A 27,056-nucleotide genomic window follows, 5' to 3' on the forward strand; every position below is an offset into this window, starting at 1 on the left:
TCTTTCCTTTTCCCATTCAAAAGAAATTATATCAATCCACAATTTTATTACCCGTCTAGGGCCTACCTTTTCTTTACCTATGATATCCATCAGTCTCCCAGGAGTAGCACATAATATATTACAACCTTGTACTATTTGTCGAATTGAATGCCCCAACTGGGTTCCCCCATATATAACAACAGCTCTTACACAGGTCCTATTAACAAGAAAAATGGATGTTATTTTCTAGTTATGTAAAAATTATATACTTGTTTCTAATAAGATATTTTTAAAAACCCATAAAGAGAAAACCTAATACATTCAACTACCTGAAAAATATTAAACTCTTTCTAGGAAGAATTGAAAAGCAAATGACGAATGATGGGGAAAAAAAAACAACCCTGGAATAACCCAACCTGGAATATATCCAATAAAGGGCTCTTCGGGGTGCCTCGGTGGCAAAATGGGTTAAGCCTCTACCTTCAGCTCAGGTCATGATCTCAGGGTCCTGGGATCAAGCTCCATATCAGGCTCTCTGCTCAGTAGGGAGCCTGCTTCCCCCATCTCTCTCTGCCTGCCTACTTGTGATCTCTCTGTCTGTCAAATAAATAAATGAAATCTTTGAAAAAAAAAAAAAGGGCTCTTCAAAAACATTAGTAAACACCAATACCACCTCATAAAAATTAGCCCAAAACTGGGTGCCTGGGTGGCTCAGTGGGGTTAAGTCTCTGCCTTCGTCTCAGGTCACGATCTGAGAGTCCTGGGATCAAGCCCCACATTGGGCTGTCTGCTCAGTGGTGCACCTACTTCCCGCCACACACAACCCGCCTGCCTCTCTGCCTACTTGTGATCTGTCAAATAAAATCTTTTTTAAAAAATGGCTAAAAACATGAATAAGTGGTTCATAAAAAATACAAATGGTTCATAAAAAATACAAATGGCTTTTAAACATTTTTTAAGACCAACTTTACTGTAAAAATGAAGACAAATGAAGACAAACACATTTTTCCTGAAGTTTAATAATACCATGTTAACCATTTCACAATTTTAATCTCTTTCACAATTTTAACTCTCTTAAAATTTAAAAACTTCTCTCTTGTCCCAATAAATTCACATGTATTAATTTACCCTTCAGATATGTCCCCACAAATGGGGAAAGAAGACTTTATAGTAATATTCACTGCCAGCTTTATTTTTAGTATGAAAAGGCTGAAAACTTATAGTCTAGTCATCCAAAGGGATACTGTACATTCTTAAAAAGAAAAGGGGTACAGTTTCAGATTAGGCATTATCTCCAAACCTTGCCATTAAAAAAATAGGGTGACAAAAGATTAGTGTGCTACCATTTGCTGAGAAGAGGATTAAAGTGAACCAGCTATTTCTCCTCTAATTCATACAAAACTGTTAAGAGTGGGTAACTCTAAAGAGAATTAAATAACTGGGGGGGGGGGGGGGTTAAGACAACAGGACAATTTTATGTGTTTTCTTTTTAAAGTTTATTTATTTACCTAATCTCTACCCCTAACATGGGGCTCAAATTCATGACTCTGAGATCAAAAGTCACATGCTGGGGCGCCTGGGTGGCTCAGTGGGTTAAGTCGCTGCCTTTGGCTCAGGTCATGATCTCAGGGTCCTGGGATCCAGTCCCGCATCGGGCTTTCTGCTCAGCAGGGAGCCTGCTTCCCTCTCTCTCTCTGCCTGCCTCTCTGTCTACTGTGATCTCTGTCTGTCAAATAAACAAATAAAATCTTTAAAAAAAAAAAAAAAGTCACATGCTCAGGTCTCCTGGGTGGCTCAGTCGGTTGGTGTCCGACTCATAACTTTGGCTCAGGTCATGATCTCATGGGTCTTGGAATCAAGCTCTGCATTAGGCTCATACTGAGCATGACACCTCCTTGAGATTCTCTTTCTAAAGTAAATAAATAAATCTTTTTTAAAAAGGGGGGAGTTGCATGTTCTACTGAATGAGCTAGGCAGGTACCCCAAAAACTTGTTAATTAAACTCGTTACTTTAAACAGATTCTTTGTTTTCTCCCATTGCTAGACCTAAATAAGCTAATACATTAAAAAATTGTTTATAACTTACCAAATGCTAAGGATTCAGTAACTTAGTTATTACCATTATTCTTCTAAGTGTACCATAATTTAACCAGTCCTTGAATGACATTTAGATATTTAGTTTTCTGTCACAATGTTACAACAAATTTCCATGTACAAATATTCATTTTGTGCACACACATTATCTGAATTTACCATGCACATGTTTTTGTTTTTAACAAAGAAAATGTGTTATTTTTTACTTGACTTAAAAGTCTAAAAGCAACATAGTACATGGATACTATTAAAAAAAAAAACTCTGGCCTCAGCAATATATATACCCACTTTTTAAAAAATCTGTTAAGCTTGACATTAGATTTTTTTAATAACTTTGGTTTTTTTCTTCTCATTTTAAAATAAACTGATTCAGTGGGGCCTGGGTGACTCAGTTGGTTGAACATGTAACTCTTGATCTCAGCTCAGGTCTTGATCTCAAGGTCATGAGTTCAGCTCCACTCTGGGCTCTATGCCCAGCATGGAGCCTACTTCAAAAAAATAAAATAAAATAATTCACAGAAAATAAAATGTTAATAATTTCTACATAGAAAGCTCTTTAAAAAAAACCTGCAAAAAAGAACACTAAGATCCTATCAGATAAAGTGGTAAATAACAATGTTTAACAAAGGAAAAATTATTAAGTGTTCCAAAAGTAGCTCAACATCTTAATAAATTTTTTAAAAATGAAGATACCTGTAGTAGTTTTACAATATATAAAAATTTTCCCATTTTCCTTCCCTTTTTTGAAATATAGATCCTAAATCTCTTTCCCCTTAAATGTGTATAAGGCTGCCTTCATATGTGTACAACCTGTGCAGTCACACAGGGTCCTAAGGTAAAAAGAGCCCTTAGCTTGACTTAATGCTATGCTATATACAGTCTTAAAATTCACAATAATTTTTGAACAAAGGTCCCTGCATCTTCATTTTGCACTGGTTCCAGCAAATGACATAGCTAGTCCTGAGTATACGGTATACTGAGCGCTGAGTGAAAAACACAATATGGCAGAAGTGACTGAGAAGGTTTTAAAAGAGCCTCCTTCTCTTTCTTGTTCATCACTCTAAGCAAGCCAGATGTCACTTCCTAAGAACAACCAAGGATCCTTATGGAAACAGTACAGTCAAGTCTTCAGATGACTACAATTGTTGGCTGGTATCTTGCCTGCAGTCTTATAACAGACCTCAAGCCAGAAGCACTCACCTAAACTGTTCACCAATTCCTTATCCCCAGTAACTATTAGGTAATAGTTACATTTTGAGTAACTACGTTTTAGGTAATTTGTTAGGCAGCAATCCGTACTAAATGTCAGCAAAACGTATAGTGAAACTGGCATTCTCATATACTGCTGATAGAAGTGTATATTGGTGAAAGCTTTAAGTATATACCCTTTAACATTAAACTTATAAAAACCTACTTTGAGGAAATGCTTAAAACATAAAAATAGAAAATCTTTATTTAAGCAAGCTGTTCACTATAATTTATGTTAGCCTCAAACTAGAAACAACCTAAATGCCGCAAAATAGACATAAAATCCATACACATAAACAATTTAAAAATGATTAAAAATTGGGGTGATTATGATATAAGCATTTTCTACATTATAAAGTTACATGTGAACATATTATTATTAGGAACACCCTAAGTGCATTAAGCATTCATTTAAAACTACCAGAAAATATACCACCCCTGTGTTCACTATTTTATTTTTCTACTTCTATTATCATCTGATTTTAATATGCATGTTTCTTTTTTAAAAATAAATGTGTTTCTTTTAAAAATAGAAATTTAACAAGGATTCCATAAAGAAGATGATGAAAAAGTACACTTCAACCAAGTAATATTAATTATGTGACTGCACTAACTTATTCCCAAAGTAATTGAGAAAAATCTCTGAAGAAAAACTTGTTTTGAGTGGCATTCCAGATGTACATACCCAAAAGAAAACTTTCTGGCTTCCAGATAGATCTGATTGATCAGTTCTCGAGTTGGTGCTACAATGATGCACTCTGGTTCCTGCAGCTCTTTAAAACGACTGGCTGTTATTCCATCACGCATCATATGTGCCAAAATGGGCAAGAGAAAAGCTGCCTAGAAGTTGAATTACATAATTTACAAATTTATAATACACCATCCTTCTCCCTGTAGAAAGAAATCTATTCCTTAATTCCTTACAGCTTCTAGATTCTTCTTCCACCTTGCTGGTAAATTTAATATGAGAGAGGAAAACAATGATTTCAGTGAGTTTTTGATAGATATATTTCAGTTATTTAAAAAGTATACCCATGAATTCTAAATAATTAACATAAGCTTATTGAGGGTAATGTACACATAACCTGATGTAAATCAGTGCATTTAGCAATTACTCTAAATGAATTCCTTTTGGAGTAGAGCTAAAATTACCACTGAATACATGACAAAAGTGGTACACAAACAACACAAATTGGGAAATCATTCATTTGGATTACTCACCCTTAGTAAAATTGATGTGGCAAGTGAAATTTTGTGCTACAGTTTTCTCATTAAGCAAATCAGACAGCAAAATCTACTTCCAAAACTATGTGTGGGTCATCCATCAGCTGCTATAGTATACAACTCCTTTATTATCCTTTCAATTCTACTACAGAGGCTAATAAAAGTTGAAATAGCATGAACCGTAATTCTTTGATTCAGAAAGGATAGGCTTTTAGACTAATCTCAAGGAACTCCATTTAACAGACAGATCCCAAAGGTAAGTTCTAAGACCAACCTGATCTCATCAGAGTTCTTTTAAATAGTGTAACCTGAAGTTACTCCATATTAAAGACCAGGTGCAATGAATATTGCTATTTCTTATTCTTTTGACTCCAAAACTTTATTTATACAACTTATTTTCTCCCTTTCTCTGCATTTTATAACCTCTGGTGCTTTGACCATCAATCATTTTGACGGTCTTTATTATAAAACTTTATTCTACAACTTATTTTTATTACATTTATTATACAACTTGTTTATTTATTACACAACTTATTTTCTTTCTCTGCGTTTTATAACCTCTGGTGCTTTGACCATCAATCATTTTGTTATATATTTTTTAAGAGGGTAGGGCAAAGACAGAGGGAGAGAGAAACCCAAGCAGGCCTCATGCGCAGCATAGAGCTCGATGAGGGGCTCCACCTCACAACCATGAGATTATGACCTGAGCTGGACATTTAACCAACTGAGCTACACAAGCACCCCTCAATCATTTTGTTTTAGACACCACCATCTTCCAGGAATTGAACAGTCTTAAAATGGATTAAACATCTATGAACTACAACACTACTCTAGAAATAGTTCTAAATTCTTTCTTCAGAAGTATACAGACCCCCCTTGGGGCTCAGATAGTTGAACCTCTGTGCTTTTGGCTCAGGTCCAAGCCTGGCATTGGGCTCCCTGCTCAGTGGGGAGCCTCCTTCTCTCTCTCCCTCTCTTCTGCTCTTCCCCCTCCTTGTGTTCTCTCACTCTCACTCTCTGTCAAATAAATAAATAAAATCTTGCCCCCCCCAAAAGAAGTATACAAACCTCAATAAAACCAGAACTCAGAAGCAAAACAATGAGTACTTTTAACAGTTCACTGAAATCATCAACCTTCCATCCAACAAAAAAGGCAAACTACTTAAAAAAAACTAAAGTTCAAAAACTATTAATAATTTGATTATGGGGCAGACTATATGTGGGGAAAAGGACTTACAGTCTTTCCAGACCCTGTCTGAGCACAAGCCATCAAATCTCGTCCTGCTAATATAATAGGAATACTGTATTTTTGCACAGGAGTAAGTTTAGTATAACCAGCTTTAGCAATGTTGTTATTCAGTGTCTGACAGAGATTAGCTTCCTCAAAATTCTAAAAGAAAGGGGAAAGGGTATGATTAAATTCCATATATCATATGCAGATCATTCCATAAACATATTTCATTTGAGTAGTCTCAAGCTTTTAACTCCACTTTATATACTAAAGTTACTTTACCAATATGCCCCCAACTCAAGAATACTATCTACAGCCTGTACATTATTACTTGATGGAATTAAAGAGTTACTCTCTATAGACACTGGTTCTAAGGACATTTTTTTCTGGCCCCTTAAAACCTGTAAAATATAAATATCTTGATCAGTAACAATGGCTCATTAACCATGGGGGATTACAGGCACCTCCCTACTACTTAGAATATCATTCTCCTAAGACAGATTTCTCATATACTTAAGCAGCAGAAAACTTCAATCCCTAGGAAAAATATCCTTTTTAGTAAGTTTAAATGAAGTTCTCATCCTAGTTTGGGAATGTGGGGATGAAATTTAATACTTTTCAACATAGCCATTAATTCTACAAGGAGTATAAAGTAGATAAGGTTCTCAATTTCTGACCTAAAACATTATATGCTAAAAATGAAACTTCTGTATTCTGCAGAAATGTACCATATATGTTACAAAGTATGTTATATAGTCAATACAGAAATAATTATTACACTAACCAGAATTGCTGGTGGTGCATCATGTCCAGATACTTCTACAAGAATAGTATCATATTTGTCAAAGTTTATGCCTGTCTGATAATGTGCAAAGATGGAGTCCTCATCCTCAGGTGGAGGAGGTGGTATGTAGGTCACCTTTGGTCCTTAGAATTCAAATAAAACATAGAGCTTACATTACAAGGACCAAAAGAAAAGTAAGAGGGAAAACAAAAACTGAAAATCAAATTTTAAATACTGAAGAACTTCCCACTGTTTACCATTAAAATTCACTTCAAATTAAAAAAAAATGTAACTCTGCTCTTACTTTTCATTTTTATTAAAATGCAACAGATGTTCATATGGCTCACATAAAAATTATTATACCTTGAGTATCACCACTTTCTCCTCCTTCAGCTTCTGACTTCCAAGAATCTTAAAGGGAATCAAACCCAAAAAAGAGATAATTTTTTTTTTTTAATTTAGAGGTGAAAGAGCTTTCACTGTAAAAATCAAACACCTTATCTAAAGTAAAACTTACTTTTTCCAGAGCCTGTTACTACTTCTTCATTTAAACCTTTGTAACCACCTAATTAAAGAAATTCATACTGATAATTAGTCAGGATACAAGGTTATGCACGTTTATTTTCACTGCTTGTCTTCAAAGAGAACAAGGTCTAAAAATGGACAGACATCTTTAAAGTCCTTCATACAAATAAGACAATTAAGATAAATAGAATCCTTAACAACTTTAGGTTTAATATTAAAAAGGCTCATTTTATGCAGATGATACTGATTTATGTTATCAGTTTTTGTATCAGTCCCTTTCATAGTTCCTATATTTCTGAGCAAAGGAATGTATTTTCTTTTCTTTTTTTTTTTTTTTTTTTTTTAGGAATGTAGTTTCTAAAATGAACTAAAACTCCATCCGTATGGGGGAATCCCTACTACAATTCCCAGGTTGAATGATTGAGCAGGACTCAGAATATAGTCATACTCACAGCTAGGATTTATTATAGTGAAAGGACAGGAAGCATCAACAAAGGGAAAAGGTGCATGGGGCACAGTCCAAAGATAACCAGATAAGAGCTTTCAAGAGTCCTCTCCCACTGGTGTCACAAAGAATACACTTAATTACCTAGCAACAAGTTGTGAAAACATGTTGGAAATGTTGCCTACCAGAGAAGTTCTTTAGGGACTCAGTACCCATGGTTTTTATTAGAGGCTGAAAATGGAGCCACCACTTTCTGTCTGGCACATACCAATATTCCAGACTCCAGAAAGAAAAGCTGGTATTAAAACTACATTGTTGTAAAAATACTCCAGGCAGAGGAGAAGGGAGTTGGGAGAAATTGGAAGGGGAGGTGAGCCATGAGAGACTATGGACTCTGAAAAACAATCTAAGGGGATTGAAGCGGTGTGAGGTTGGGAGAACCAGGTGGTGGGTATTGGAGAGGGCACGGATTGCATGGAGCACTGGGTGTGGTGCAAAAATAATGAATACTGTTATGCTGAAAATAAATAAAAGAACAAAAAATACTCCAGGCACACTAAGCCATTCTTAAACTAGTTAGGGTTGTGAGAACCCTCCTCAAATCCAATTTTCCAGATGCCAGGAAAAAAACAATCTTGTAAGGACATTCAAAGAGTAGAAGTCAGGCCTGTCATGTTAACTATTTCCCATATACTACCTTCATGGTTTTAAATAACTAGTCCTCTATCGTGCCACTTTCCAGTATTATCACAAAAAAGAATAAGGACTGCATTAGATTTGAAAATCTAACTAGATACATTATCACATGTAAACTCTCTTTCTTGTCCTGAACACCCACAGATCTTTAAATCCTTTACCCAACAAGATTTGAGCATTTGTAGATATGGTTTAACTAACCATTAATAACTTCTTTATGAAGAATCTAAGAATCAAGGTGGGAAACAGAGGTAGTTCAAGGGAGTTGTCTCTTTGAATGCTCTCAGACTACTAATGATCACTTTGGATTTTTCAGAGACATCAAATAAATTTTATTATTTTCCTAGTCCAGAAAGCATTTTAACTTTTATATTACAATATTTAAATATTATAACTCTGAAAAAAATTTTCATAGTATAAAATCATGTATACCAAACTTTCTTTATGCCTTATACCAAATCAAATTAACTATCTCATAAGAAAAAAACATTGTTTTAATATAAGAACACATACATACAAACATACTTCAATCTTCAACATCTGCACAGGATCCTCTTTTAGGGTGATATGATTTATTAAACCATTATTTATTGGTGAATTTTGGTTGCTTTTCAGTTTTTATTTATTATAAATGAAGCTTCAGTGAACACTCTTGTGCATACATTGAGCAAATACATCTATGGTATATAATCCCTATAATGGAACTGTTACACAGAGGAGTATTAAATAATACTCCAAAACAGGCTAAGCATATGTCTACTCCTCCAAATCTGTTAAAGCAGTAACAGTCACCAAACCTTTAACATCAAAAATAAAATTAGGATTACTATAATGTTAACCATTTATAGGTAAACCAAGTAAGAACTCACCTCGTCCACTTCCACTGCCACTTCTGCTTTGGTAAGTGTCACCATTACCTGTAATGCATTTTTTTTTTAACAGATTATTTAGAGAAAACATAGTTCACCTTTTTTTTAAACACAGCTCTCCTCTTTGAACACATAAACCAAATAGCTATTTCTATTCAAATATTGAGTGTTACAGATTTCTGGTCCCTGCATCCATCCATCTCTTAATTCTACATTTAATTTAAATCTTTTCCTTATTTGAACATTTTGTTTAAAGAGTTTTCCTTTCTATAAGAGAATTTTAGATTTACAGAAAAATTAAAGGAACAGAAATTTCCCATATACCGCCTCCTGCCCCACATTTGAACAGCCTCCCCCATTATCAATACCCCCCACCAGTGTAGTACACTTCTTACAACTGATGAACCTAAGCTGATATGGCATAATCAAAGTTTACATGAGGGCTGTACATTCTATGTACAGCCTAGTATTCTATGTACATTCTATGCCCTTGGTGCTGTACATTCTATGTGTTTGAACAGATATAAAATGACATGTATCCACCATTAATGTATCACACAAAATCTTTTCACTGTCCTAAAAAAAAAAAAATGCTCCATGCTATTCATCCCTCCTCCCCCAACCACAGGCAACCACTGATCTTTTTACCCTTTTCCAGAGTTGTTTCTTTTCCAGAATGTCATACAGTTGGAAATTATACAGTGTGTAGCCTATTCAGATTGGCTTCTTTCATTTAGTAATATCCATTTAGGGTTCCTCATCTTTTCATAGATGGATAGCTCATTTCTTTTTGTTATTCAATAATATTCTATTGTCTGGATGTACCAGTTTATCCACACTTGCACATTTTTAGCAACAATTGGACTTTAAAAAAAATTCTCTCTTCAAATCTCCTAACTCAGGTTCCCTTTGAAACCACTAAAACTTCATTTTCCTTCCTCCAATTAAAGGTATAATTTACACCTCAAATTAACTGGTACATGAGAGAAAAATTAATTCACAGTGTACAAATTTTCTAAGGAAGGCAAAGCTGCACATGTATTTTTGTCTGCAGATCTACAAAGCAGACAAAATCATGAGCTAACCTACTATACTCAAATGTATCTATTAGGTTACTAACTGTAGAGCTAAAAGCATATATGAATTGTTAACATTCAATAAGGAATTCTATTTCTGGGGCACCTGGATGGCTTAGTTGGTTAAGTGTCTGCCTTCCTCTTAGGTCATGATCCTAGGGTTCTGGGATCCAGCCCCACAACAGGCTCTTGGCTCAGTAGGGAGTATGCTTCTCCCTGTGGCCCCTACCACCCCACCCCCCACAGCTCATGCTCACACTGTCTCTCTTGCTCTCTGACATAAATAAATCTTTGGAAGGAAAGAGGGAGGGAAGGGAGGGAGGGAAAGAAAGAGAAACGGAGGGGGGAAGAGGAAAAGAAAAAAAGAGAAAGGAAGGAAGGAATTAAATTAATTCTAGGGGCATCTGGGTGGCTCAGTGGGTTAAAGCCTCTGCCTTCAGCTCAGGTCATGATCCCAGGGTTCTGGGATGGAGCCCCACACTGGGCTCTCTGCTCAGCGGGGAGCCTATTTCCCTTCCTCTCTCTCTACTTGTGGTCTCTGTCAAATAAATAAATAAAATCTTTAAAAAAAAAAAAAGAAAGAAATTAGTTCTATTTCTCACCTGCGCCACTTAATGCTGGTCTTCTAGAACCAAAAAGGCCACCAGTGCGCTGTGTTCCTTCATCTTGTTCATATTCACTATCTATATTTATACATAATAAAATGAGATTCTGTTACTTTGAAGAAGTTTTAAAACCATACAGTATAGAGAAGAAAATAAAGTCACAGTGCCAGAAGTTAAAGATATGAGGCAAAATAGTTTAAATTTTAAAGGAATCACAATGAGCTTTTTTCAAAGTACCATACAAAAGATTTCTCCACAAATTATTTCCTTCAATTATAATTACTTCCTCAAAGTTTTTATTTTATTAAAATTATTTCATTAAAGCAGTTAGGGCCAATGCTATGTTAAAATATCATATAAGCAAAAGTATTTTAAATAACCTCCAAAAACTAAACTGTTGCTGCTCCAGAAAATGCACATCGCATAATCTCATTAATTATTCTCCAGAATAGGACACCCCCTTGCTCCCACTTTTACCAGATCAAATCATCTAAGTCCTGAACAACAACCTCTAGGCCCCTACACTTTTTAAAAAGTGACAATTCACTGATCTCCTACACATTTATTAAATCATTATTACGAATTTAATTTTAACTTCCAAAACCACTAGCCTATCCTCCTCCATTAAGAGGCAAATGCAATCCAACAGTGACTTCTGAAGTCAATACCCCTAGCTCTAGAAATGATGGCTGGAGTAATTTAAAGTAGAAAGCCACATTAGTGAAAGAAGGTATATTGGGTGGGGGTGGGGTGGGGTGGTAGAACCTTAGAGAAGGCCACCTCTTTTTAAGGCTGGCTGTCATTATCAAGGCCGGGCCCTAAAACACTTAGAAATAGTAAATAAGATTAAAGAGCTAAGTCACACAAATTTCTGGAAAGATCATATATTCTAACTAACAAGTATGCAATTAGATACGTGTCTCAAAAATAATGTTATATACAATGTAGATGATTATGTACCAGTCACTCTGCTAAGCTATTCTCATATAATCCTCTCAGCAACCTTATATGTTATATATGAAGGAAATGATGAAAAATAAAACCTAACAGATAAAGCACAGCATTTGCAATTCACTACTAACTTGGACTTCCTAGACCAAATCCTCCACGGCAACCTCGGAAACTACCTCTTCCACCTCTTCTGGATGACCCTGAAGCTTCTGAATCATTTCCATCTTGATAGCCTATAATATTAAAACAGACACACAAGAACAATACAAAACAACAACAAAAAAATCTTGGAGAAATGGTGGCCAAATTTAATTTAAGCCTTGCATAATTCAATAACTTTAAATATTTTAAGGCATTAACAGTAAAAAGAAATTCCATATTTGACCAATAAATGTTCAACTTTACTAACATAAACAAACACAGCTATAATTTAAAAAAAAAAAAATTGCTTGCTTTGAGAATCAAAACTCTTCAGGTGCTGGCTGGCTTAGCTTGTAGAATACATGACTCTTGGTTTCAGGGTCTTGAGCTCAAGACCATATTGGCAACACAGTTTATTTAAAAAAAAAAACAAAACTAAAATGACTAAAAGAAAAAAGTGTCGGGGCACCTGGGTGGCTCAGTGGGTTAAGCCTCTGCCTTCAGCTCAGGTCATGATCCCAGGGTTCTGGGATCGAGCCCCACATCGGGCTCTCTGCTCAGCAGGGAGCCTGCTTCCTCCTGCCTCTCTGCCTGCCTCTCTGCCTACTTGTAATCTCTGTCAAATAAATAAAATCTTAAAAAAAAAAAAAAGTGTCACTTGTAAAACAATGAAAGTTGCCACAACTGCATCAATGGCAAGATTTCTACAATGCAGAGAAGGATTAGATAAATCTAGGGTTATATTTGTTCCTTACAGAAAGCAGTAGAACATCTTACTCAAAGCACAGACATACAGGCATATATAAAGTCTGATTTCCTGCTATAAATAACATATTAATTCAACTAAATACCAAAAATTGGTATTAACAGTACTAGTAAAATTTGACCCCCCCCTAGAGCAGAATGAGATCAGTTCAAAACCAAAATGTCAACTGGGCAGAAAATAAAGTGATATTTACTTTATGAACGTGCCACTATTTACAACAAAAGAAACTGACCAATAAAGGTAAAAATTCTCCGTATGTTTCTTGATATTAAATATATGTGTTTTCAAAACCTATTTATAAAATAACAGACTTAATTCAAGGTAGATTCAGAGTTATACATCTACTATCTAAAACTTACAGATCCTCAATCTGGCAATAATCTACCAATAACCACAATTATATTTCAATTACAAATTATTTATTTGTTCCCCTTTATCTTGGAATAAGCCTTGTTGGGGTTTCTCACTTTTCAAGAAACGGTTTATCTTTTTGGTATGTTTCTTTTTAAGGTATGTTACTTTGATGTATGCACATGAATAAATAAAATATATAAAACATATATACAAGTTTAAAATACAATAAAATGAAAACATATGGACCCACAATATCCAACTTAAAACTAGGAATGTTCCCAAAACCTCTGGAGCCCCAGCCCCTAGATAGTCTTTTGCCGTGTAAATTCCACCCCCACCTTTCCCAACCAATATCTTGATTGTTTTTCATTTCCTTGCTCTTATTTTAATTTTACCAACTATGTACATAACTTTCTGCAATGTATTTAGTTTTGTCCTTGAGCTTTATGTAACAATCATATAGAATATATTCTTTGTCTTGCTTCTTTAATCCACCTTTGTTTCTGTTGATGTGTGAAAATGTACTTCACTTTTACTGATGAGTAATATTCCATTGTATGTTTCATTTATGTCTATTATTTAACTCCCTTCTACTGAGTTTTTAATTAAGTTGAACACTGAGCTCACTAATTTCTTTTCTACTCTATACATTTAAGACTGTAAACTTTCCTCAAAAAGTTGGCTGCTTCAGCTGTATCCTCTAAGTTTTCATGTTTTTATTGTCCATTCAATTCTAAATACTTTACTATTGCCATATAAATTTTAGTTCATAAATTGATAAATTCACAGTTCCCAAATCACAAGGGTTAGGCTTTTCATTACAGATTTCTACTTTCATGAAACTTTAACAAGAGGACAGAGTTTGTAATAAATTCTATGGTATATTTTGGGACTTCCTTTTGGCCTTAATAGATGGTAAAATTGTATTTTTTATATGTTGTAAAAGAATGTGTAATTTATAATATGGGCCATATTATTCCCAACAAATTTCAAATCAAGCTTAGTAATTTGGTATTCAAAACTTCTATAGTTACCATATTCTTAATCATTTCTGGTCTGATCATTTTTTTTTAAAGATTTTATTTATTTATTTAACAGAGAGAAAGATCACAAGTAGGCAGAGGGAGGGGGGTGTGGGGGGGGGAGCAGGCTCCCTGCTGAGCAGAGAGCCCAATGCAGGGCTCGATTCCAGGACTCTGAGATCATGACCTGAGCCAAAGGCAGAGGCCTAACCCACTGAGCCACCCAGGCTCCCCTGGTCTGTTCATTCTATCAGTTCTAAGGGGAAATTGTGTGGGGGGCGCATCTAAGTGGCTTAGTGGTTAAGCTTCTGCCTTCAGCTCAGGTCAGGACCTCAGGGTCCCGAGATAGATAGCACCCCATGTGGGGCTCCCTGCTCAGCATAGAGCCTGCTTCTCTCTCTCCCTCTGCACCACCCCCCTGCTCATGCTCTGTCTCAAATAAAATCTTGAAAAAAAAAATCTTATGATTAATGGTTTAACTAGAACTTGTAAATTTTTCCATATAATTGTATCTACTCTTGTTTTACATAGTTAAGAATATTGTTAGATTTTCAAACCATGTTCCAAACTGTAATATCTTCTCAGTGAACATGACTTTTATCATTAATTATTTTTTTATTCATAATATATCTACTTTAGGGTCTGTATTGTCTCTTAAACTTCTACTGAGGTTAGTATTGGACTGACATTTTTTCTCTTTGTTTTCAACTACACATTGACACAAGTTTACTGTCAATATATATTATGATTACTAATTTATCAATTCCTACTTCTGTCATCCTATTTTGTGTTTTACCTTCCCTGAATTTTTTTCAGTGTTTTTTTGTTTTCCTTTCTGTCCTTCTATTGATTTCCTAAACACTGTGTTTTGTACTTTTACTGATATTCTTCAATTTCAGCATGAATATTTAGGAAATATTTATCTTCGAATACTGTTATGCTGAAAATAAATTTAAATTTTTATTTATTAAAAAATAAATAAATAAAATAAATATTTATCTTCAACCTTGTCTCCTTCCTCCAAGTCCCAGCCTTCTATCCTATTGGATTTCCTCCATTGGTTAAGTTATACACTATAGCTTTTTTCTTATTATGCTTCAATTTTACCATTTTTAAGAAATTCTGAAATTAGGTTCAATCTGTTCTCTTTCCCACTGAGCTGACAAAGAACTTAAGTCTTTTCATTTGCTAGTATTTTAGCTCTTTCTTATTTCTAAAACCCCTAAATTAATGATATTATTACTATATTCTAAAATACTTATTTAGGTTTACCAATATGTTTACCAATTTTAAAATGTGTATTTATTTAGTTATGCTCATCATTGCTTCCTACATCTTTCTTGCTGCATTCAGTTTCCTTCTTCTTAATATACATAATTCAGTAGTTCTTTCCTCAGTGGCCTGACAGTACTCAACACCATCTTTATCTGGATGGTGTTATTTCTCTATGACACTTAAATTATCCTATAGTAGTTTTGATTCAGAATTATTCTCCATCAGGATTCTACATTCTACTCTATTATGTTCTCTACCTTTATTGAAAAATAAAAAAGTTCTGCAGTCAATCTTTTGTTCTTTTATAGATTTTCCTCTTTTAGCTCTAAATATTTTTAATCTTCATAATTCTGCAAATGTCAGTACACATATAAGACTGAATTTTTTTAATCTGCTCAAGATTCTTGTGCTCTCTTAACTCTGGAAGAGTTTCTCAACTATTCTCTGAATAGTTTTCCCTCCCTCTCCTCCTCCCATTTTCTCTGTTCTCAACTCAGGAGATATTAGACATATATTGGAATAACAGAGCTTCTAATTCTATCTTCCATAACTATCAAACTGTTTCATGTTTTCCATTCCCAAATTTAGAGAATTTCCTCAGAACTATCTTTGGATTCACTAATTCCACTCATCTTTGTTTAATCTGTTTAATCGATTCATTATGCTTTTAATCACTACTGCTTTCTGTAAATTGTTTGGTTCCTTTTCAAAACTAGCTTCTCTAGTGAGCAAATGACTACAAAATGACTCAGTACCTCCAGTATCTACAGCTTAATAATTCCATACAGAGGAGAAACACAAACATTTAAATGAACATGCTCTTTTTTTCCCCATAGCTCATGCCAATTTCTAGTTATATAAGGAGCATAATAACTGGAGGTAAAAAGATCATGGAAGTTATACAGAAATAAAAGTCTGAATGATTTTCTACAGAAACTCAGAAACTCTACATATCCTACATGGTGTTAAAAATAATTTTTTAAATAAATAGGTTAAAAGGTTAAGTAAAACACTATGAAAGTTAAAATGAATGAACTAGAACTGTACTTTCAATATCTAAATCTTAAAAACACGGGAGAAAAAAAAGTCACAAAAAAGGGGAGGGAGATGGGTGTGCCTGGCTGGTTGAGTCAGTAGAGCATGCAACTCTTGACCTCAGAGTTTTAAATCTAAGCCCCCCAATGGGTGTAGAGATTACTTAAAAATAAATTTTGTTTAAAAAATCACAAAAAGATAGGTATAATAAACTTTTATAAAAGTATGAATAAGAAGTATACGCTACACACCAATGTTTAAAAAAGTTACCTCTGGGGAAAAAGGATATATAAAACACAAAGGAAAGATGGGTCGTCTTAACAACTATGTAATTTTTTTTAATATTTGAAGTATACATGAAAAAATGCTCCTGTTAAATTCAGGTAGTGGTATACAAGTGTTTGTAATAGAATATTCTGTGCTTTTCTGTGTTCTTGAAATATTTCAGAATTTACCACTTTAAATGTCACTTTTCATAAAATAACATTAATATATTTTTAAAGGTGACATTTGTCCTTCCATGAATTTTGCATTTCATAAGGGACAGCTGACAATCTCTTGCAGCCTTTTAAAGATGTCTGCTAACGATCTTCAGAAAGGAGTAAGTTTATAAATCACTTTTATCTTTGTGTAAAAGAAACATGAACATCTTTTCTTCATTTAAAAAAGTACTTACCATAAATTTAGCGAGGTCACTCAACCTTCAATATATAAAATTCAATTGTATTTCTATATACTAGCAAACAAAATGAAAATTTTTAAATGATATGGATCACTGACATCAGCGAAAATGGCAAAGCAAGAAACTCCAAATTCTGCTCCTCCAAAAAAATGCACAAAAACTGTCAGAATTAACATTTTCTAAAATGAAAATTAATCAAACTTGTGGTAACCCAGAGAATTTTTTTTTTAACCCAGAGAACAGTGAACTCTGTGGCATATTTCAACTTACTTCAGTCCCATCTCCTGGCAATTCCACTTCTAGACATATATTCAAAAGATGTAAGGACTCAAACAGATAAATACATATGAATGTTCATAGAAGCATTATTCACAATAACCAAAGTAAGTAAAAACCCAAATGTTCATCAACAGATGAATGGATAAAATGTGGTATTATACATACAATGGATTCAGCTATAAAAGAAATGTACTTTGTTCAGATCACGTTACAACATGAACACTGAAACCATTATGGTAAGTGAACTAAGGCAGACACAAAAGGGTCAATGTTGTATGATTCCACTTGATTGAAATATCTACAATAGAGGCAAATTCAAAGAGAATATAGAATAGGGTTTACCAGGAATTCAGGGGGAGAAGATAAGGAGAAGTACTATATAATGGATATAGATTTCTGCTTTCAATTTTGGAAATGGAAAGTGGTGACAATTGCATAATACAGTAAATGTACTTAATGTCACTTAATTTTACAGTTAAATGTAATTAAAATGGCAAATTTTATGTCATAGTTATTTTGTCACAAAAAAGAGTAGAAAATTTCTCAAATTTGATGAAAAATATAAATTTGCACATCCAAGAATCTTAACCAACTCCCAGCAGGACAAATTTAAAGAGATTTACACCTCTACCCTATCAATAATAAAACAAGAACAAATGGTGCAAAGACTAGATATTCACATGCAAAAGAATTACATTGGGGCCTTCCCTCACACCATATATAAAAATGAACTCAGAATGGATCAAAAAGCAGAATAAAATTATTAGAAGGAAACAGGTGAACATCTGAATGGCTTTTAATAGGCAAAAATTTTCTAGATATGACACCAAAAGCACAAACAAGAAATTAAAAAACAGATAAACCAGACAGCAACAAAATTTTTAAAATTCTGTGCTTCAGAGGACTCCATCAAGAAAATTAAAAGGCAATACAAAGAAAAGATAATATATCTGCAAATTGTCTATCCAATGGCCCATGTACCAAGACATGAAGAATTCTTAAAACAATAAAAAAAAAACCCTGCAGTTTTTTAAATAAGCCAATGATTTATATAGATCTTTCTCCAAAAAAAGATACACAAATAGCCAACACACATAGGAAAAGCTGTTCAACATAACAGCCATCAGGAAACCCAAAACAACAATGAGATACCATTTTACACCCTCAAGGATCACAACCACCAAGAAGACACACAATAACAAAGATTGGTAAAGATACAGAGAAACCAGGACACTCATTCATTGCTAGAAGGAAGATAAATTCGTGCAATTGCTGTGGAAAACAATTTGGCAGTTTTACTCAGAGGTATATGCACCAGAAAAATTAAAACATATGTTCACATAAAACTACGCAAAGGTTGATAGCAGTATTAGTCATAATATCCCCAAAGTAGAAACAACCCAATAATCAATCAACTGATGAACAAACAGAATGTGATATAGTTACACAGAGAAATATTACTCAGCCATTACAAATAATTAAGTACCATCACATACTACAACATGCTCAAACTGCAAGATCATTCTAAGTGAAAGAACACACAAAATACCACATATTACATAATTCCACTTATATGAAGTGTCCAGAATCAGCAAATCCATAGCTACAGAAGGTCGATTAATGGTTGCCAAAGGATGGAGATAAGAAAGAAATGGGTTTGGCAGGGAAGAGACAAAGAAAATATTCAGGAATTAAATAGTGATGATGGGCATACAATACAGTGAATATATTTAAAACTACTCAAGTACATTCTCAAAAATGGTGAAATCTATGTTGTATGGAGCATTCGATAAATAAAAAACATATGCAAGGGTGCCTGGGTGGCTCAGTCGTTAAGTGTCTGCCTTCAGCTCAGGTCATGATCCCAGGGTCCTGGGATCGAGACCCACATTGGGCTCTCTCTGCTCAGTGGGAAGCCTGCTTCTCCCATTCCCTCTTCCTGCATCTCTGCCTATTTGTGATCTCTGTGTCAAATAAGTAAATAAAATCTTTTAAAAATGCATCACAGAAATGGAACAAATAATTAAAATTTATATGGAACCAGAAAAGACCTCGAATAGCCAAAGGGATATTGAAAAAGAAAGCCAAAGTTGGTGGCATCACAATTCCGGACTTCAAGCTCTATTACAAAGCTGTCATCATCAAGACAGCATGGTACTGGCACAAAAACAGACACATAGATCAATGGAACAGAATAGAGAGCCCAGAAATAGACCCTCAACTCTATGGTCAACTAATCTTGACAAAGCAGGAAAGAATGTCCAATGGAAAAAAGACAGCCTCTTCAATAAATGGTGTTGGGAAAATTGGACAGCCACACGCAGAAAAATGAAATTGGACCATTTCCTTACACCACACACAAAAATAGACTCAAAATGGATGAAGGACCTCAATGTGCGAAAGGAATCCATCAAAATCCTTGAGGAGAACACAGGCAGCAACCTCTTCGACCTCAGCCGCAGCAACATCTTCCTAGGAACATCGCCAAAGGCAAGGGAAGCAAGGACAAAAATCAACTATTGGGATTTCATCAAGATCAAAAGCTTTCGCACAGCAAAGGAAACAGTTAACAAAATCAAAAGACAACTGACAGAATGGGAGAAGATATTTGCAAAAGACATATCAGATAAAGGACTAGTGTCCAAAATCTATAAAGAACTTAGCAAACTCAACACCCAAAGAACAAATAATCCAATCAAGAAATGGGCAGAGGACATGAACAGACATTTCCGCAAAGAAGACATCCAGATGGCCAACAGACACATGAAAAAGTGCTCCATATCACTCGGCATCAGGGAAATACAAATCAAAACCACAATGAGATATCACCTCACACCAGTCAGAATGGCTAAAATCAATAAGTCAGGAAATGACAGATGCTGGCGAGGATGCGGAGAAAGGTGAACCCTCCTGCACTGTTGGTGGGAATGCAAGCTGGTGCAACCACTCTGGAAAACAGCATGGAGGTTCCTCAAAATGTTGAAAATAGAACTGCCCTATGTCCCAGCAATTGCACTACTGGGTATTTACCCTAAAGATACAAACGTAGTGATCCAAAGGGGCAAGTGCACCTGAATGTTTATAGCAGCAATGTCCACAATAGCCAAACTATGGAAAGAACCTAGATGTCCATCAACAGATGAATGGATCAAGAAGATGTGGTATATATACACAATGGAATACTATGAAGCCATCAAAAGAAAGGAAATCTTGCCATTTGCGACAACATGGATGGAACTAGAGCGTATCATGCTTAGCGAAATAAGTCAAGCAGAGAAAGACAACATCGTATGATCTCCCTGATATGAGGAAGTGGTGATGCAACATGGGGGCTTAAGTGGGTAGGAGAAGAATCAATGAAACAAGATGGGATTGGGAGGGAGACAAACCATAGGTGACTCTTAATCTCACAAAACAAACTGAGGGTTGCTGGGGGGAGGGGTTTGGGAGAAGGGGGGTGGGGTTATGGACATTGGGGAGGGTATGTGCTTTGGTGAGTGCTGTGAAGTGTGTAAACCTGGCGATTCACAGACCTGTACCCCTGTGGATAAAAATACATGTTTATAAAAAATAAAAAATTTAAAAAAATGCATCACAAAATATCAAATACAAAAAACCCAAAGTATCAAATGTTAATATAAATAAAGATGTGTAATGACTCTCCAGTGAAAACTGCAAAACATAGCTAGGAAAAACTAAAGACCTACTTAAACAGGGATCTTCATGGACTGAAAGGCTCAATATTGTAAAAATGGTCATTCTCCTCAAAATAAATGGAATCCCCAAAATATGCCATTAGGTTTTTTCCAAAAAATTGATCAACCAATTCTAAAAATCACATGCAAATGCAAAGAACTAAAAATAACTGAGGTAATACTAAAGAACAATAAACATGGAAGACTTACACTACCAGATATTAGGATCTATTATGAAATTGCAGTAATTAGGCTATATAGCAAAGGTGCAAAAATATAGAAACTGACCAATGGAAAGGAACCATGTCCAGGGACAGTTCCATACACACATTGTCATCTGTTTAGGACAAAGAAGGCCTGGTAGGACTGGAAAAGTCTTTTAGTAATTGATAAGGGATCAACTGGATACCCTTATGGGGAAAAAATGTACCATGATCCCTATCTTACATCATATATACAAAAAAAAAAAAAAAAAAAAAAAGCCCAGATGAATTACAGTATGAAAGTGCACACTAAAAAGATAAAATTTTAAAGGAAAAACACAAGAGTTTATCTTCATGACTTTAAAGTAAGCAAAGAGACTCCCAATATAAATGTTATCCAGGAGTTACTTTTACAAATTTTTGCAAATTTTCTATAAGTTTTAAATCATTCACCAATGAAAAGGTAAAAATAGACACCCAATAGAAAAGATGGCAAAAGAATGGAATCAGCACTATACAAAAGATGATGTACAAATATCCAGTAAACTTATGAAGCACTGGACATGTCATTAGTCCATCAAGGAAAGGCATATTAAAACCACAGTAAGATAGACCACCACACACTCAGAAGAATGTTTAAACTCAAATAAAAAGAAAGTACAAGATGCTGGTGAGGATGTAGGAGTTATACCTTAGTATATCTATCTTGAAAACATTTCACAAGAGCTATTAAAGCAAAAAATATACAAAATCTATGAGGCATCAATTCTACTTCAGAATATATATCGATAACACCAAAGAATGTCCACAGCAACAGCTTCAAAATAGCCTAAAGCTGGAAGACATCCAAAGAACATCATTAGCATAAGAGTAGAACCAAAGAGTCTATACAAGCAAAGGTAATAATCTACAACTGCAACCAACATTATGAATGCATCTCACAAACATATTAAGCAGAAGATGGACACAAAAGAGTATATTGCATGCTTCCAAGTACAAAAAGAAAATTAACCCATGCTGCTAAAAATCAAATTAGAAGTTAACCATGGGATGGGAGGGCTGTCAGCAAAAGAAAATGAGCATAAAAGGGACTTCTAGAGGTGCCAATAATTTCTATTTCTTGATCTGGATGCTTGTGAACACAGTAAACCCAGGTGTGTTCCGTTAGTGAAAAATCACTGAGCTATACAGGTACAACATATGCACATGTCTGGTGCTGTATCAAGTTACATTTTAATATAAACTTAAATATGCTTATATTTATGCATGCATGTCTGTTATTGACCACCATGTGCAAATTTCCTATCTTCAAATGTATACAACTAAAGAGAATAGCAATCAGGGATATGCAAAAATGACTGTTTCCCTGCTAGTCACCCTGTATTAGCAAATAAGACAGGATCAAGCACATAGAGCAGCAACTGGCTTTTGACTGCCTCAATTAAGTATGAATTAGATTAATTTAAAGAAAATACTGAGGAAGATATTCACTGTTCTGCAGAAAACAACCAAAAATTTAAAACTAAGAGCAATGTTTTAAGAACATTAGTGTTAAAATTTGCTTATTAAGCGGGGGGAGCAATTCTAGAGGATGAGTCTGGCTTTTTCTTATAGCTAAATTTCCTCCCCATCATTACATGTCCCCCTGCAATTATCGTTAAAAAAACCAAAAACTTCAATTTATGAGACAAATAGCAAAACCTCCTTCACCACCAAATTCCTCCCCACCTCACAGCCTTAACATTGCTATAGTGAAGTCCCCACAAGTCCTAATTGCACTAGGAAGGGCCTGGCATTCAATGGGCTAACTTTCTAATGCTAAAAGAAAATTATGTTCCCAAATCACAGTAAAAACACTGATGTATCTGATTATCATATGGTTCCTAAGAATAAACTCTTATAAACAGATTTGCACATTGTTAACAATTTTATAAGTTCACTATGTTTTTCGTGGGTTTTACTGTTGCTATTTTAACATGTCTACCCATAGGTTACCAAGAATTAAGTAAGGTAATATTTTTTTTTTTTTTTAAAGATTTTATTTATTTATTTGACAGAGAGAGATCACAAGCAGGCAGAGAGGCAGGCAGAGAGGAGGAAGCAGGCTCCCTGCTGAGCAGAGAGCCCGATGTGGGACTCGATCCCAGGACTCCGAGATCATGACCTGAGCCGAAGGCAGTGGCTTAACCCACTGAGCCACCCAGGCGCCCCAAGTAAGGTAATATTTATACCATCTAATCTCAACTTTATTAGAGGCGGGATTAGCACAGTATGGTTAGAGCACTGCCAGACCTTAACAAAAAGTCATCCACAATTTTTTCACTCTCTGACATATCCAAATATTCTATTCAGAGACAAAGACATCCCAGTTCATAGATATTGTGACTGACCAGAACTCACAGTCCCTATTCTGTACTTTATAACACATTCTGGAGATCTTCAGGGGAAAAAAATTCCAGTGACATTAGGAAGCCTAAGTACAAATCATTCTAAAATGTGGTCTTACCGCCTCTCTTGGAAAACCCTCTGCTCCGTGTTTGATTATCTTCACAGTCATTATTAGATTCTTGAATAAAAATTTAACATGTGAATAGCATCTAAATAATTAACTTTAAAGTTTTAATATCTAAAGAATAGCACTATCGCAGGATAAAGTAGTGAGAAAAATGAGTATTTTTAAGTTAAAATATGGACATTTTAAGTCTTCAAATAATTTTAGCAACAGAAATATAAAGACATTATTCAGTCAAATCCCTATACAAATCATTTAACATACCTAAATGTCCAATGTTAAGTGTATAATTGAGAATTCACTTATTTCTGAAGTGCTACATACAGGCCAAACAATAAGAATTTCATCAATATTGGTATGAATAAAAATGGTCTCAGAAATATCTAAACTATTAAAGTAGTCAAGTAGAAATAAATGTAGGCTATCAGCCACTAGAAATACATGACTATTCTTTTTATAATACTGTCAATATTTCTGTAATTTGCCTTTCTTACTGTATCTCAAACATTAGTGGGTTTTTTAAACATATGCAAATTTCCCCCCAATCATCCTAATGAAACAATTGGGGGATATCTTGGCTTTTCTGTTTTTAAGGATGTTATCAAGTAACATCATCAGTTTCTCAACAGTGGAATGCAAATCACTACACTGAAGGCTGCCTAAGAATTAGCTGGAAGGTTTGTTAAAAATAAATTCCTAGAAAAAAATTACATCAACCAATCAATCAATCAATCAATCCAGCCCTAGAATCTACTCCCAGAGATGTTTATCTTGAAAGTATAGAGAGCAACAAATGAATAATTTTTCAAAATTTAAAAATGTTACTAATATGACTTGAAGTAATAACTTCAAGCTTTCTAGAAGATTCCAACAAAGCCACATTTGGGAAATACAGAAATGATTTCAAGAGACCTTTGTACATGTCATTAAATGTTTAAAATTTGAGAACTTTAAGTCATAGTAATGACATCAAGGGCTAGACTGCTTAAAAGCTTTGAGTTAAGTTCCTGTACAAAAGTACTAATCTATTTAGCAACTAACCCAGAGCTCTTATTGCAGGCTCCTACTGAAATGAAGTCAATAACTACCAAATATTCCAATTCATTTAATATCAAGACAACTTTTCAGGAAGCAGGATTTAATACTACAAGTGAGCTTAATAGGAAGGAAAGAATTTTGAAAAGAAACTTGGCCAGCCCTTGGAATAATGAGGACAACTAACATTTACTGCCTTATGTAAGAAAAAGCTATAAATTAATTGAGACCTGATAAGGACAAAGAGGTCTCCCATTAACTTTGTCCAGTTATTTCCCTAAAACAAACTTATATTTTGACCACACTGGGAATTAAAATGGCCTAATGATATTGGGAGAAGTTGGGTGATAAGTACAGCTACATTTGGAGAGGGGCAATGGAAACCCTCTGTACTATTTTTCTATTTTTTAACTTGTAATGAGTCTTATTTCAAAATATAGTTATTGAAAAAAATCTGTAGAGTTAGGAAATAAAGCCAAGCACCAACAAAAAAGAGATATTATCCAAAGATCAGCTACAACCATATTATATTATTACATAAAAATTAATTACAGAAAGTATGTAAAATATATATAACATGTATGAAGTATAAATATTTAAAAACATAAATATGATATATTAATTGATATGTTAAACATATAGTAATAAATATATTAGATATATAATATATATTCATATAAATATATTACATGAAATTATTAATAATGAATAGTGATAACACACATAGAATTCAGCATGGTCTAGCACTGTTATAAAGGAGTAATATAATATGTACTGACTTTTTAAATTTTCACAAAAACCTTGTGATGAGGGCATTATCCTCTTTTATAAATAGAGAAAATGAAATACAGATGTTAAATATGCCTTTTCAAGGTAATACAACTGAGAAGAGGAGACTCTGGGTCTCAAATCTAGGGTGTCCAAATCCAAAATGAATGGTCCTTATCACTAACTATACCAGATGGAGGAAACTAGACTGCAGGGAAAATAACAACCACAAAAGATGCAATTTGTGTACAGAATAAAATCTTCTATCATGGTATCAAAATCTGTTCCTGGGCTTGCCAATAAAGCAAACCATTTTGGAGGGAAGTTCTCTCAGGTGCCATGGAAACTAGAATTTGTGCTCAAAAGTGCTCTCATCTACCACTGATAAGAGTCAACTGGGAAAGCAGGTCTTGGCTAAGCGAAAACGATCTTGAATATTCTTTTTTTTTTTTTTTAAGATTTTATTTGTTTATTTGTCAGAGAGAGCACACACAAGCAGGTAGAGTGTCAGGTAGAGGCAGAGAGAGAAGCAGGCTCCCTGCTGAGCAAGAAGCCCGATGCCGGACTCGATCCCAGGACGCTGGTATCATGACCTGAGCCAAGGGCAGTGGCCCAACTGACTAAGCCACACAGGCATCCCTTAACTGGTTTTAAAAAGGGAGATTAGGTAAAATAGAAATGGAAAAGAATAAAAATGGTCTTTTTTTCTTCTGTTAAGTATTTGTCCTATGTTACATACATTTTCATTTGAATTAAATGAAAAAAAGCATAGAAAATCAGGGAGAATGAGACTGAAAATAACTTAGGGAACAGTTTTATTAGATATATTAAAACTCCATCTAATTCAGAGACCTGTACCCACAATTCCAAAGGGTTTTAAGGTGATCAGTCTAGGCTTGGTTTTGATTTTTAGAATCACTGTTAAGAGTGCAATGAAACTAAGACTCAAATATTTAATGAAGATAGATGGCATTTACTGTTTACCATGAATGTGTCCGATATTAAATTTCTTAATTTCATGCATATTTTCATTAAGTCTGCCTAACCACCTAGAACAGGGATGTCCTCCATTCTGCAGAATAGCAAACTGTGGCTATAAGAAATTAAGCAACTAGCTCTAAGTCATTCAACTAGGGGGTCACAGAGCAAGGACAGGAAACAAAGTCTGCAACTCCAAAGATTCCACAGATAAGGGCACCCTGGTGGCTTTGTTTGTTAAGCATCCAATTCTTGATTTCAGCTTAGGTCATGATCTCAGGGTTCTGAGACGTAGCCCTGAGTGGGCTCTGCACTGGGCATGGAGCCTGCCTAAGATTCTCTCTCTCTCTTTCCCTCTGCCCCTACCCTCTAACTCTCATAAAAAAGACTCCACAGATAAGTGATTATCAAACAAAAACCATCAGAGTCACCAGGAATGCTTTTTAAATACAGGTTCCAAGGCCTCACCCAAATCTGCTTCATCAGTTTCTTCTAGGAAAGCATTATTAATTATTGTAATCTATATTCTGGTAACATTACTCTATTCTCATCATCCTCTGAATTCCTCCAAACCAGTTTGTCAG

General features: G+C 34.7%; 1 protein-coding gene across 2 annotated transcripts in view; it reads right to left on the bottom strand.

Moving 5' to 3' along the window:
- Window positions 1-27,056, bottom strand: part of DDX4 (DEAD-box helicase 4) — a 74,368-nt gene that overhangs the window by 11,837 nt on the left and 35,475 nt on the right. For both annotated transcript variants that reach the window (XM_004744643.2, XM_004744642.2), the window contains 10 exons: window positions 23,686-23,745; window positions 11,859-11,960; window positions 10,774-10,854; window positions 9,096-9,143; window positions 7,078-7,125; window positions 6,924-6,971; window positions 6,561-6,703; window positions 5,783-5,935; window positions 4,007-4,161; window positions 67-196 (listed from right to left, as the gene is read on the bottom strand). In XM_004744643.2, the coding sequence (XP_004744700.1) occupies window positions 67-196; window positions 4,007-4,161; window positions 5,783-5,935; window positions 6,561-6,703; window positions 6,924-6,971; window positions 7,078-7,125; window positions 9,096-9,143; window positions 10,774-10,854; window positions 11,859-11,960; window positions 23,686-23,745 (968 nt within the window). The remainder of the gene's footprint in view (window positions 1-66; window positions 197-4,006; window positions 4,162-5,782; window positions 5,936-6,560; window positions 6,704-6,923; window positions 6,972-7,077; window positions 7,126-9,095; window positions 9,144-10,773; window positions 10,855-11,858; window positions 11,961-23,685; window positions 23,746-27,056) is intronic.

Source organism: Mustela putorius, unplaced genomic scaffold (assembly GCF_011764305.1).
Source record: "Mustela putorius furo isolate JIRA1106 unplaced genomic scaffold, ASM1176430v1.1 tig00000145_pilon_pilon_pilon, whole genome shotgun sequence".
In the NCBI taxonomy this organism is placed as follows: domain Eukaryota; kingdom Metazoa; phylum Chordata; class Mammalia; order Carnivora; family Mustelidae; genus Mustela; species Mustela putorius.